Source organism: Trachinotus anak, unplaced genomic scaffold (genome assembly GCF_046630095.1).
Source record: "Trachinotus anak isolate AG129_WGS33_773 ecotype Australia unplaced genomic scaffold, CSIRO_AGI_Tana_v1 ptg000021l, whole genome shotgun sequence".
In the NCBI taxonomy this organism is placed as follows: Eukaryota; Metazoa; Chordata; class Actinopteri; order Carangiformes; family Carangidae; genus Trachinotus; species Trachinotus anak.
Genome location: NW_027273872.1, coordinates 7,160,453 through 7,174,426, shown reverse-complemented (window position 1 = coordinate 7,174,426; position 13,974 = coordinate 7,160,453). Strand labels below are relative to the sequence as shown.

The following is a 13,974-nucleotide window of genomic DNA, read 5'->3' as shown; positions in this document are numbered from 1 at the left end:
TGTGTATATATATATATATATATATATATATATATATATATATATATATATATATATATATATCCTCCTGAAGCAGGCAACATAACTTAATATTGTAGGGGAACATTACAGTCACTTTTAACTGCTCCTTCTCTCTAAAATTATTAATTATAATTATTAAAATATTTCAAAAAATTATATATATATGTATATATATATATATATATATATATATGTATATATATATATATATATATATATATATATATATATATATATATATATATTCTAAATTGGCATGAAATGCTACTTATCTAAAAACCCAATAGTCCAAATTTTAAATGAAGACATCTCAACTCTGTGTCTATCAAATATCAATGTCTAAAGAGTTCATCAAAGCTCTTTGCAAACAGCCTCATCGTTGGATTTAAATCCAGGCTTTTCAAAAGAACCAGCTACAGTGCCAATCTGTATGCATCACACTCTTAAGCAGCTCACAGACTCTTTTCCAACCGGAGTCTTCACTATAGGCTCAGTACAACTGTGTAGCTAACAACTGCTTTAGCCAGGGGATCTGTCTGCATCTGCTGCGCTCCTTACAGCCTATAGCCTGTTTGGGGATTGTTGGTATGTGTTACAGTGTTTTCTGCTGCACTGCTCTGTACCCTACAGCGTCAGTCAGAATGAGGTTCAGGTGTTGAGCAGGTGCAGTGAGAGCAGATGCCCTGCTTTCCTTGTTTCTCTTGGCAGGAATGAGTCTTTCCTCCCTGTTTAGCCCGTTAATCAGTGTTTGTTAATGCAGCATTCCCATATATAATACAAGCCTGACATGCAGTATATAGTTTAGTATATTTATTTTCATATATACTGTTTATGCACTGTGGATATGGACCTTACCAACAATTACATATTTGCTTTGAATCAATCGTACATTATATATATTCAATTCAATGTTCTTCATTTTACCAGGATCCATTCAGTATGTGTTTTTCATGGAAACCACAGATATTAAAAAAATAAAAACTAATTAAACAATTAATAGACACAAAACAATAGTGATAGTTTTCACAGCCTGTCAACCAAGTAATTATAACATTGATTCAGTACATCAACTTAGTATAAAATAAATAAAATTGTGTATACATGTGCTTGAAGAAAGTTTTGTACTCAGTCTATCCTTTTATTTGTATTTTCTGCAGGTAAACCAAGACTGAATAACACTGAGTTCTAATTCTACCCGCATCTACACAGAACACTATCAATGTTAATTTAACAGATCATAATGAACACATCGCCAGAGGCCCTTAAGTGCACTCCCGTCAGAGTTAACAATATATTTTTGGAAAACTTTTGAGCATTTGCCCCAGAGCCATATCAGCTCTATCAGTATACAAACAACTCTCCGAACAACATCTATCAACTCCAAAGACTGTCACTGAAAAATCGACACTTATAATACTCGAGTATTTGCTGTGTACACAAACCTGCTTCTTGAATTACAACTTTGAAGAGTTCCTTTCAGACTGTTAGGAAAATCACTAGAGAAGATGCATATAAAGCAACCAATAGAGGAAAATATAAACTTCTTGAACTCTCTCGCTTTTTTACTGCCTGATTTAATTACACTGATGTTAAAATAACAGTCATCTGCATCTGCTGGGGTCTTTTCTGGGTGTTGTTTTGCAGTATGACTTTGTGGAGCTATTGGATGGCAGCCGGCTTATCGCTAAAGAGCATCGGACTCTGAGTGAACCTGAGACACGGTCCCGCCTGGATCATCCAGTCACTGTCCACCAAGCCGGATTCATCCAGTACCTGAACTCAGGGGTGTGGCACCTGGCGTTTTATAATGACGGACGGAGCTTGGAGGCAGTGTCCTATAACACCATCATACAGGGTATGAGGTCGCACATCTGCTGCGATGGCTGATGAGTGTGATTGAAATGATGTGTAATGACATGTTTGGAAGACTTTAATTTCCTTAAACAGCTGCATGTGAACAAACAGTAAGGTTGGGGGAAAATTTTCAGCTGCCATAAAAACAAGCTGAGCTTTTCAAACTTTGAGCCTCCTAGGAGGCAGATCTAGGTTTTCATTGGAGGGTAGTGGATTATTGTGCTCAACACTATAATACAAGACCATACACACCATTGATCCTTCCCGCCTAACAACCTCTTCAGTGTTCTGAAGTCTGTGAAATTTCCTTCTGGGTTTTGAGGTAGGAGAAACACTAAGGTTGAGTTAACGTTTTTCTTTTTCTATTTCCTTCGGGGAGTTCCATTGATCCAGTCCTACAAATATGAAGGTATCGATGTGTGGGGTCAAAATTGCCTGGGTCCGACATTGGCTCAGAGAAGATCCAATACAAGCCTGAGTAATAACAAAAAAGTTTGCCCTCTTAACGCCAATCAAAATGAGGCCCACTGTCTTTTGGGGGTGCCCTTTATGAGCAATGGTCTGTTGAATGAACACAAGATCTGTCTGTAGGATATGTCAGATTAACTTCAACTCAGAGAGGATTTGAGCTGTAAACACTCAGGAGATTGCATGGCTTGTGTGGGCATGATCAGTCATTCAAGGGGTTGGGGGGAGTGGGAGACGGGAGGAAAGGAAATGTGTCAAGGAAATGGAATTATTTGGTCTAATTTAAAATGCCTGTGTGGTTTTTACTTAACATGGCTTAGATAGAAACAGTTGGGCAGCAGCATACATGTTATGGAGGCTTAGACCTTAGTGGGACATGGACAAATAGCTGTAAATGTATGCAATGCCTGATATGAGGACTGCAGAGAAGAGATGCTTAGAAAGTCTAGTTTCATGCAAAGGGGTAAAAAGATGGTATCTTGGTTGTCTCACAGTATTTCTCAAACTGTACAGTCCTCAAATGTTCTATTAAGGAGGAAATTCTGACTTGCTGTAATATGACAAGCTGATGGGTTATTAATAGTTGGACTTGCACACTGCTGTACCCACAGATTCTGTCGTGGAGTGCACACACAACTGTTACGGGAACGGAGAGTGTGTGGCGGGATCGTGTCACTGCTTCCCAGGATTCATAGGGCCGTACTGTTCCAGAGGTAATTATTAAGCTCATACATTACTTTTATTCTGTTCATTCAGCATATGATTTAAAGGGTCAGTTGACTCAAAATTTGAAAATAGTCCCTTAATCTCTAATGGTGTGAAGATTGTGTTGGTTTTGTTTGCCCAGGATTTGAGATTTTTGCTACACCGCAACACAATGAATTTCGTTTATGGTGCTCAAAGCATTGAATATGGTTATGTTTTAAAAGAGTAATTCAGGGTTCCCACTGTTCCTGGAAAACGGTTGACCAGTTTTCCAGTTATGGAAATCACATGGAAAATGAGAGAAAATGTCCTGGAAAATATTGTGTTGTCCTGGAAAATTATTTCAACATTTTCCTATGTTCAGGCTCCTGTTGATGTTCAGATAGTAGGCTAGTTATTGGATGGCTGTATTTTGAATATGCTTCTATCGTTTTTTTTTTGGGGGGGGGGGGGGGGGGGGGTTGGCAATGCTGTGAACGCACCACGAAGTCTCATCACATACATACAGATTGGATGATTTATAACTTAAGTGAACAAAGATCTGAAAGGTTTATAGATTATTGTAGTCTTCCCAACCTGTTTTAAACTTGAGTAATGGGTTAGCATATTTGGCTCAGTTGCTGAAGTTGACTCGCTTGCTAGCTTGTTTTGCCTATAGCTAAAAGTTTAAGGTTTGTGATTCAACTCTGGGGGAGCAAAGGTTTTAAATGTGTGTTGGTTCATTGCTGAGAGTTGGATAATTAATGGGAAGCAGGTCTCAGTACAATGAATGTCAGCTCAACTTTATGTTAGTCAAAAACTGGCTAAATACTCACTAACGGAACTTTTTAGTTCACTAGCATCTTTGATAGCGTCGCTTTAAACCCAGCGCTGCTTTGTTCAGGTAACTCACAGTGAGTGTGATAAACCTCGGTAAAGAAATAACTTCCTATCTCTAGTAAAGTGGCTTAAGTGTGATAAAGAAGATAAGACAAAGCGGCAGTAAATAACCTTAGCAAATTCAATAGTACATTTAGCCATGAAAAGTTCATTTGTAAGTAGGGAAAATTGGAGGCTGATATTGGTGTTGAGGGCAGGCTATTTATTTATTGGTGGTCAGGCACAAAGGTTAATACAATTCACAAGAAAAATGAGTTAGGTTATAAATTAATAATGAAGATAATAATGTTACATTTTGTTTACGTAGGAAGTTCTTTCACTAAATTTGTCATAATTAAGCTTTTAAGAGATGATTTCATAGATAAGTATAGACTGCACTTATTTTAAACCAGACTTCCATAGATAGGACCATATTGGTGTATGGTGTGATTCCTGTCTGTTATCATCACTGAAAATGTGCTGGAAAAATCTTGGAAAATGATCTCTAGAAAGAATGGGAATCCTGTAACACCACAATCCACTCCTTAAACCTGCTGTCTCTCCTCAGCTGCTTGTCCAGTCCTGTGCAGCGGTAACGGCCAGTATACCAGGGGGCGCTGTCAGTGCTACAGTGGCTGGAAGGGCACCGAGTGTGACGTTCCTGCCTCCCAGTGTATCGATCCCCAGTGCGGGGGACACGGACACTGCGTGGCAGGCAACTGTGTGTGCAACTCTGGCCACAAAGGAACCAACTGTGAGCAAGGTAAGAGAAAAGAAGAAGCTTCTTCCCATTGGATTTGAACCAGCTAGATGCAACATATTCCTGTGTGGAGCTCAGGGGGAATCGACACAGTCCATTGGCGAAACAATCGGTGTTTTCGACTCCACCAAGCAGATAATGCTTTGGATGTTGATATTGATACCATGTGTAAATTAACTCCCTCTTAGTGTCTAGACCACATTAGGGTACAAACTGGAACAGATTGTGCAGCGCCCGTTGATACAGTCACCTATTGGAATGCTCCACAGTTGAAGACACCTGTTAAAATCGATCAGTCAATGGCATCTGTTCCTCAGTTTATTGATAAAGAGCTGCTGCCGCTTCTTTCTTTGTCAACCCCTTCCACCTCCCCCTTCACGTCAGTGCATTTAACTTTATTGATCCCCATGCAGACAAAAAGCAATTATCAGCTCAGATTTACATGTGAAGGTCATTGATCTCACATGTAAAAGATATTGAGTTCACTAAATGAATATATGGCAGTTTTCTTTCAAGTGGAGCCATTTGGGAGGGAAAGATGGACAAGAGGACATTGAATTTGTGGTTCAGAGCTTGCATGTAAGGACTCCAACGTGATTAATTGGTTTAGGTAAATGATCAATATCAGCATCCAAGCATAAGGAAATGCACACAGCTATAGGCTCCAGAGGAAACACAATAATGTTGTTGCAAATGATCCCTTGTTAGTAATGGGTTGATTATGTTGGTCATAATTGCCAATTATTAACCTAGATCAGTAGGTTGATCTGCAAATTGTTAATAGTAATTAATTATATCTATCTAGACACTAATTGCACTCCTTTTCCTAGTGCCTATAATGGAGCATAATTATGCTTTCAGTATATTGGAAGTACCCTATAATGTACCGTAGAGGAGATAGTTGAACATAGGGTAGAAAATTACTACCAGCCACCACTAAACACTACAAAAAATTCAGCTGTGGCTCACCAGCCATCATCAGGCTCTGAAGCACTTCCACTCTAAAGCTGATTTTTGGCTGGTAGCAGAGTTAAAGTGGCTAGGGTAAATAAGTAGGTTTGATATCCTGTCTAGAAGTGGTAAACTGTGTCGTCCTCGCTGTGTGTCCTCAGTGGACTGTGTGGACCCGGCATGCTCCGGTCATGGAGCCTGTCATCATGGTGAGTGCCACTGTAACCCGGGCTGGGGCGGGATCAGCTGCGAAATCCTGAAGAGCACTTGTCCAGAGCAGTGCTCCAGTCACGGCACCTTCAACACCGACTCGGGAACCTGCATCTGTGAGGCCAACTGGACAGGGGCAGACTGCTCCATAGGTCAGAACACATGACACTTTCTTCTCCTCAGTTAAAGCTACTGCTACTACTACTACTGTGTAGACATTTTATGTTATTTAGGGCCGCAACTAGAAATTGTTTTAATCTACATTGACTTTTTTTTTTGATTAATTATTCTTCCAATATCTTGTTTTGTACAAACCCAAATATAGTGTCAAATTAAAAGTCATCAAATAGATAATGTTTATCAACTAATTGTTTCAGGTCTAATATGATTGTAAGTTATCTGATGGCATTAAAAAAAAAAAAAAAAAGTGAAGTAGGAAAATTTAAATATTAGTACAAATTGGCTTTAAAGGATTAAAAAGACATATTAAGCTACTTAGAGCTGTAAACGTTGAAGTCTTTCATTTATTCATTCATTTATTGATGTTATTAGTGCAGCGTTACGTGTTCTGCTCCCACAGATCCTTTTATACAGTGTAGTGAGTTCTGTAATGCCTGCTTTACTGTTTTTATGGATTAAGTTTGAGTCAGATCTTTATATACGCCTTTATTAATACTGTAGGTTGAAATTGAATGTCTGTCTCATATAGCATGGTATGTCTACGTGTAGGTGTCTTATTAAGACTCTTAAGGTATAGCTATTTAGCTGTGTAATACAAATACAACTCAAAATATGAGGGAGACTTTTGTGATATATGATTTAAATTTTAATGATTTGCCAAAAAACAAAACAAAAAAATTCAGCTTGAAGTAATTCATCACATCTCTGATATAATATAATTTAGCAAACATTAGAGAACAATCTGTTATCTGAAATTAGTGTGTCACAATTTGGAATGAAACTGTCTGAATAGCATAGACAGTCAAATCACAGTTTTTCAGCATTTTCGACATGAATGAAACAAATTTATTAATTTGTGATGTCCTGCTGATTCATAGTGTGGGTATATGCACCAGAGATAATGAATGGGAGCCCGACTGACTGAAGTTTTTCATCTTCTGATCTATGCACTGTATCTTCCAGTGCTGTCAGCTCTTTGTTTTATGAGCTTTATGAGGTTACACATCTTGTATCACATACAGTAAACTTTGGTGCGATGGGGAGCAGTTTTAGGAGACAATTACATATTTTCACTAACACGAGAAAGCAACAATGAGAGAAAGTATTTTTTATGATGATGATGCTGTATTCACATAGAGCACATTTAGAAATTTAATACAATTTGATTAATGTATCCGCCTGAGAACAACACCATTAAAGGTGTGTTGACACAACACAAACACACCAGTTTGCCTCAAAAGGTCTCATTTCTTTCCCAAGGAGGAGAAGGGAAGTAATCTGAACCGACTACAGGAAAGAAAGGAAAAAAAGCTTTCACAGGGTTGAGGAGACAGATGTTGACACCTGATATCCAGGAGTCACTCAAGCTTGGAAGATGTTGTAACACAAAAGAAAAGACTGATGGCAAACATCAGACTCGGCTGTTGGTCATATCCAGTTCATGCGTTTTGTGTTCTCTTACTGCAGCGTCTTCATGACAGAAGCTCAGTTAGAAAACTGTGGTTTTGATTAAATTGAGTAGCAAGACTTGACATCCGTGCAAATCCCTGTGATAGTCGTGACACATTTTGATTTGCTTTTCGTTTGGCAGTTTGAACCTGGAGGAACAAAAAACAAGTGTGACAAGCTTCATTATGTTTTGGACTAAACAAGTCAAACTGTGGGTGTGATCACACCCTTAAAGTTTTGTAATCAACACTTGTAGCATGTGTTGGTTTGAAATAGAGGATATGTTAACAACAAAGCTTTGACTCCACATGTTAGTCTTGTGTGACCCAGCATATGTTCTTTTTTAAAAATCTGTTATGTTTCAAAATAGAGATTTGTTCATAGCCTTAACCAAAAATGACACTTTATTTTATAGCAGCTTCAGATATCTTTTTTAGAGGAGGGGAGACACGCGTGTACCCCCATCTGCTCTCCGCAGAGTCTCTTCATTTGCTACCGGCTTTGTATTCAGAGTGTTTGCCTCTCGACACAGGTTAATGACATGTTAGTTCAAAGGCCAGCCCCTCCCATCTGTTATCTGTGCCTGAGATCCGGGTGATATATGCGCTGTTTCCCCTCACGGAATAGACTCATTCTCTGTGTTAAAAACACAACAGCCAAACGGAGTCGAACAATTAAAAGCAGAAGTTGCACTTGGTTTCTGTCAGCTAAGAGGCTGTCAAATATATTTCTCTTGGCTGAAATTCAATTGGAAATTAAAGCATAAGGAGGCTGGCTGGCACTTTTGAGATGATAGATGTGTGCACAGACCTTTTGAAGCAGCAAGCAGCCTGCTTGGTCGATGCCCAACAAGAAAGAATGATTGTTTTGGTGAACAGTCTTTTTTTTCCTTTTGTGTCTGTATTTTTTTAAAAGAGGTAATTTGCTATTCAGTTAAAGCTGTCGAAATTCCAGACACAATCCTCTCACTCAGCAAGATACCTCAGGCCTGTCAATAGCAGATCCTACAAGGCTGGCCTTGATGCAGTCCAAAAGTTGGGGTGTTTACCCACCTGGGTGGGTGGAGGATTCCTTCTTAATTAATGCTGCGGTTCTCCTTCAATTAAATAAACTTTAATTAACAAGCGCATAGCATAGATCGACCGCCTACAACCCCTATCCAGCTCGAGTCAGGGGTATGTTAAAGGCAGATAAACACTTTTGCACTAATGAAAAATTGATTGCATAGATTCTATGGGAAGGAGGTATCCCTTTGGAATCGAATGACTCCCCTCCAGAGGCATGCTTAATATTCTACAGTGTCGGCTCGACTTAATCAGAACCATCCAAGGTCTCTCAATCGAAGAAAAACTCTATTCAGAGAGCTGGAAACAGACAGTTAAAAGAGCCTCAGTATGAGTGTGGGTAAAGCAGTGCTAGTGGAGTAGCTTAACAAAAATACAAAAATAAAAATTTGTAGCTATTTTATCCATGACTTTTGGGTGACACAATCATAGTTCTTGGCTATTTTCTTTTTTCCTGCAGGATGTAGCAAGTTTGTTAAAAAATCACAAACTTTTTGGTTATGGTGCATCTAGTCACTTAAAATTTGACGACATACTTGAGCTACTTTCCTCCAGCACACTGACGGCTATTGTCATAGCAGAAAGCTTTATGGTTCTTCTCTTCAGAAGCTTTGATAGAAGCTCTTGGTTCCAGTAAATGAACATTTCTTATTCTCACACAAGAGCAGCCACAGCTTGTCGAGCATCAGTTTTACCCTGGTATGCACTGATTTACTTACCACCCATGGATTCAATCATTTGAATTTTACTTTTTCTGAAGATAACACAGATTCACAGCAGCTCTGCCTTTCCCCAGCCTCTGAACTTGAAGAAAACATGATAATCTAACATCTCCCAGAGTCCAGACATAAGAACCTGCTCAAATCCTCTACCCTTGCCTCAGTTTGCCAAGACTCCATGCAAATGAGCTTTCAGAATATGTAAAACGAGTTGTTTTAGAGGTTTTTGGATGAACAGTAATTGCAGTGATTTATTGTTCCTCTGCTCTGAATTTAGACTTTTTGAGTGATGACAGGTTTTGTTTCGTTTTAAGGCTTCTTGCACCCATGAGGAAATAAAGTGGCCTCTGACATTACTCTGATGAAGATTAGTTTAAGTGGCTGCAGAATCAAAAATGACAATAATAGCCTGTGTTTCCCGCTTGTGCATATGTGTAGAAAAAAGGGCCTTCTCTATTATCCCAGGGTAATTATTCAGAGTATACTTACATTTTGTGTGATAAGCTTTGATGTTGTTTCAAATGGTAAAAAGAGGTTGTTACACTGATTGGACCCGTTTGTTGATAAGCAAATTAAAGGCCTTCAGAATTTGCTGGTGAGGAAATTTTTACATAAAATAGATGTAAGCTGAATCAGATATCATGCGTCTGCCCTCATAAGGGCATGTATCAGTGTGCAATTTGTTTCGTTTTGATGCTCTGTTTAAAGTTTAATCTCTACAGTGTGCATTCGAACACACTCTCCTTTACACTGGTTAGTTTAATGCACTCTGAGGGCACTGCATCGTTGCTGTCTGTATTATAGAAAACAGAATTTACAGATTAAATGTCAAGCACCCAGAATATAAGGCACTTTATTATCGCCTGAACCCATAAAAGTAATAACACTATATATCAAGATGAATGTGCTACTTTTTAGAGGAAGAGTAATCCCCTTTTTTTTTCTTTTTCTAAGCTGTTCATTGTGTATTTTGGCAAAGTGGCAGCTGAATAAAAAAATGGAGTCTCGATGCTCCGACATTTTCTGTGTCACCCGAGTGTCTTGCTCAACACTCATTTAAAAAAGAAATGTGTACGCAACAAGTCCATTGAGATCCATAAAACAAGAGAGAGCAGTAAAGGCCTGACATTTTCCATGTAAAATGATGCCTCTTAAGCTGTCCTTTAATAGATGGCTGTAATTCTGAGCCTTTTTTGAGGAAATACTATCATAAATTGTGGTAGTGGCTTTATAATGTCAGAATTGTCAAAAAATATATAATGCAGATTTGAAAACGTGTCCTTCACAATTGAACGTCTTAGTCCACTCTGACTGAGGGAGCCAACACTTCTCAGCAAACATTAGAGCATTTTCTTTAGTGGCAGATGCAGAAAACAAAAATGAACCAGAACAGAAGGAAAAGTGGGCTTTTTCACAGAACAGAAGCTACATGACTCCATGGCTTTTTCTTTTCACCAGAGGTGTGTGTGGTGGACTGTGGTCCCCACGGCTCGTGCATCAGTGGCGTGTGTCACTGCGAGGAAGGCTGGACAGGACCAGAATGTGAGCAGAGGGACTGTCACCCACGCTGCATCGACCACGGAGTCTGCCGAGAGGGCAAGTGTGACTGTCACCAGGGCTGGACGGGTGAACACTGCACCATTGGTGAGCCACGGTGACATATACAGCACCGTCCACCTACACACACATGACAGAAGGGCACAAACTACAGGAAATTCATTCATGGACAGGCTTAAAAGGGCAACTTTGGAGTGTGAATGTCAGTATTTTCCGTGCAGGTTCAAGCGTTTGTTGGAAGGACACAGATCATGACACAGTTCTGTCGCAGCCTACAGACTCCAAACACACACCACAGCATGACAAACTAGTCATCAGTAGTTTCTGGTGAAATTGTCAGCGTGTAGAAGTAAACTGCTGTGTTTCTCACAGTTCATTTTCCAGAGATGACTGTATCAAACATTGGCCAGGATCTCCATCATTGGGTTTATTGTTTTTCTGATTGTTGCAGTCAGTGATGGAAAACAACTGAGAGCATTAACTCAAGTATGATACTAACCTACAATTGTGAGCTGCTAATGTGGAGTATTTCCATTTTATGTTACTTTCTTCTCCCACCCCACCGGATTTCAGAGGAGGATATTGCACTTTTTACTCCACTACACTTACTATTTACATATATTGCATTTTTATAGATTAAACTATATTACACATTATAAACAGTAATCAAAATGAACTTCACCTTTCAGCATGAGCTCCCAAACATTAAGAAATGTCACATATGTAAATGTTTAAATGGGTTAAAACCAATATTCAGCTCCATCAATAGACAGAATCAAAATGAAAATTAATTTTATCTGAAAATGGTGCAGGTCATAACTTATACTGTTAAGTATCTTCCCACTGAAAAGAAACGAGAGGATGTGTTATAATCATGGCCAGCCGTGCTTCACTTTTCCCTGCATTTTCTAAATCTCTTCTCGCAACCCCTCACATCAACTTTGTAATTTTTCCATTCATTTGGATATTCCAGGTTTTAGACTGCTGAAGTGATGCTCTTGTATTAGCAAGTCAAGGGCAGGTATTTAGGGAGCCGAAAAGCCATGGGTAGGCCTCTTTAGAATATCATTTTTCTGAAATGGCACTGCTTCACCTGGCATTAATGAGGATAATGAGTTCTGAGATGTCACTTCCTATTGACCTTTAACTCAGACTTCCTTGACACCTTACCCCCTGTCAAAGGTCCTGTAGTTAAACCCTGACACGCCGCGTCAAACAGCATTCCCTCAAGTGTCATCTCCAACCTCTCAGTGACGACTAATTCCCTGAGAAACAAAGATCCGGCACTCTCCAAACTGTTGAACCCTAATTATGTATTTACTGAGATGGATCTACAACACGGATCCATCACTGAGAGGGGAGAGGGGATTGCAGTGTGGGAGTTGTTGGAGGGGTCACATTCCTGATCGTATTAATCTTTTCCCTCCTTGGGGCCGACTGCGCACCATCCATTGTCTCTTTCTCTCCTCCTGTTTAAGGCTCCCGTCAAGAAAGTAACTCCTTGCTTTGGATGCAGCAGGGTTGAATAGGCAATGCATTACCTTTTCTTGGAGAACCGGGAGCTTATTTTGTCTTTCAAACCCTGAATAACTGCCATTTGCACAAAGCGCCTTTTAATCACATTACATGGCCAGAGCATGAATAGAGGACTTCCTTGGCCATTCTTCTGTCACACGTATCTAGATCCTGTTTTATATGCAAGACTTAACCCACTGTCACTGCTTTCTCAGCACCACAGTTTACCACTAAGGTGTTGTTGATTCGTTTTAGTGTACTGCTGGCTCATTGCCGTGCAGTTGTTGAAATCACTGAAGTGAAGATGACGGCAAAATTGAAAAAAAAAAAAAAGAAAGAAAGAAAGAAAAGAACAAGAAGAAGAAGTAAGAAGTTTAGTATTCTGCTTCATGATGCGTTCATATTAGAGTGTGGGTGAGACTACATACCTCCTGACAAGCAGACAGGAAAATGTTTTGAATCAGGCCCAGATCAAACTGGCTCATATAGTCTGAAAACAAAAGAGTGTTATAACACTCTGATATCAAGAGAAACAGTGTGTTCCCTTTGTGTTAGCCTGTCTTGCTTTGGCAAAAGCCAAGCAGATGGAGAGTGTTAACAATGAATATTTCACTAAGCTTAAGATGCTGAATTCATTTATGTTGCTTCCTGTGGAGAGAAATATAATCACCATTCGAGGCGTTTACAAAAAAAAAAAAAAAAAAAGTGATGATTTGGATGGATGTGGATGCATCTATTATTCTGATTAATCACTTGCTGCTTTAATTAACATCCACACTCTAAGTTTGTCAAATACTGAGTTTTTCCCCCTCCTTACTGTAGCTTCACTAAGAATCTAATCTTCCAAATCTGCAGCTTCTGTCTTTTTTGTCTCTCTCTGTCTCTCAAATCAATTTTCTACTTGTTTTCTCTGTTTGCATTTCTTTGCCTAACTCCTGCTTATATCCGTTCTCTTTTCTATTTTATGTCTGTATGCCTGTCTGCCTACCAATCTGTCTCTCTCCAACTCCCTCTTGGCTTTCATGTATAGCCCTGGATTCCAGAGTATCAGGTAAAAAGACCTTTCACTTTGCTTGAGAATTATATTCTTCATGCAAGATGTGTTTTTTGTCTGATCCAGCTGAACACCTATGTTTTTCTTGTATAAAAAAGTAAACTCAGTTTTTGTTTTGTTTTTTTAAAGAAAAAATAAATGGGTGAGCTCACATCTCAGTCGTATCCTGTCACTCATGCTTAGTATTAGCCATTCAGTTCAATCACCATAACGACTGTGATTTACATACGCAGTCGAGAGATTGAAATTAGAGCAGAAGCTGAAACGTGGCAAAGGCAACAGTAATCTTCGGGAACACTACCTGCAAAGGTTCTTTTCCAAATATTGAAACAAAGTTGGCAGGTACATCATCTTTATGCCAGCAAGCGTTTACACTTTTTGTGCTCCCTATAAGTTACAATAAGTAAATGTGTTTGTCAGTCTTAGCTCTCTGCCACCACAGAGATAAGTAATTTTCTTTTCCAAATGTTTCCCTTTCCTCGGCCGTGTAATAGGAGCAGTCAAGATAGGATATAAAGGTAAATTGAACCACTACCCCCCCAGGGAGATTGTCACAAACAATCCCTCCCTTTTCTCTGTCTTTCCTAGCACGGCGTATATACACCTGTT

General features: G+C 39.2%; 1 protein-coding gene across 2 annotated transcripts in view; it reads left to right on the top strand.

Annotated features, from left to right (window-relative positions):
* LOC139605593 (teneurin-3) overlaps window positions 1–13,974 on the top strand; it is a 134,632-nt gene that overhangs the window by 80,559 nt on the left and 40,099 nt on the right. For both annotated transcript variants that reach the window (XM_071457201.1, XM_071457200.1), the window contains 5 exons: window positions 1,666–1,876; window positions 2,955–3,056; window positions 4,475–4,669; window positions 5,779–5,979; window positions 10,698–10,883. In XM_071457201.1, the coding sequence (XP_071313302.1) occupies window positions 1,666–1,876; window positions 2,955–3,056; window positions 4,475–4,669; window positions 5,779–5,979; window positions 10,698–10,883 (895 nt within the window). The remainder of the gene's footprint in view (window positions 1–1,665; window positions 1,877–2,954; window positions 3,057–4,474; window positions 4,670–5,778; window positions 5,980–10,697; window positions 10,884–13,974) is intronic.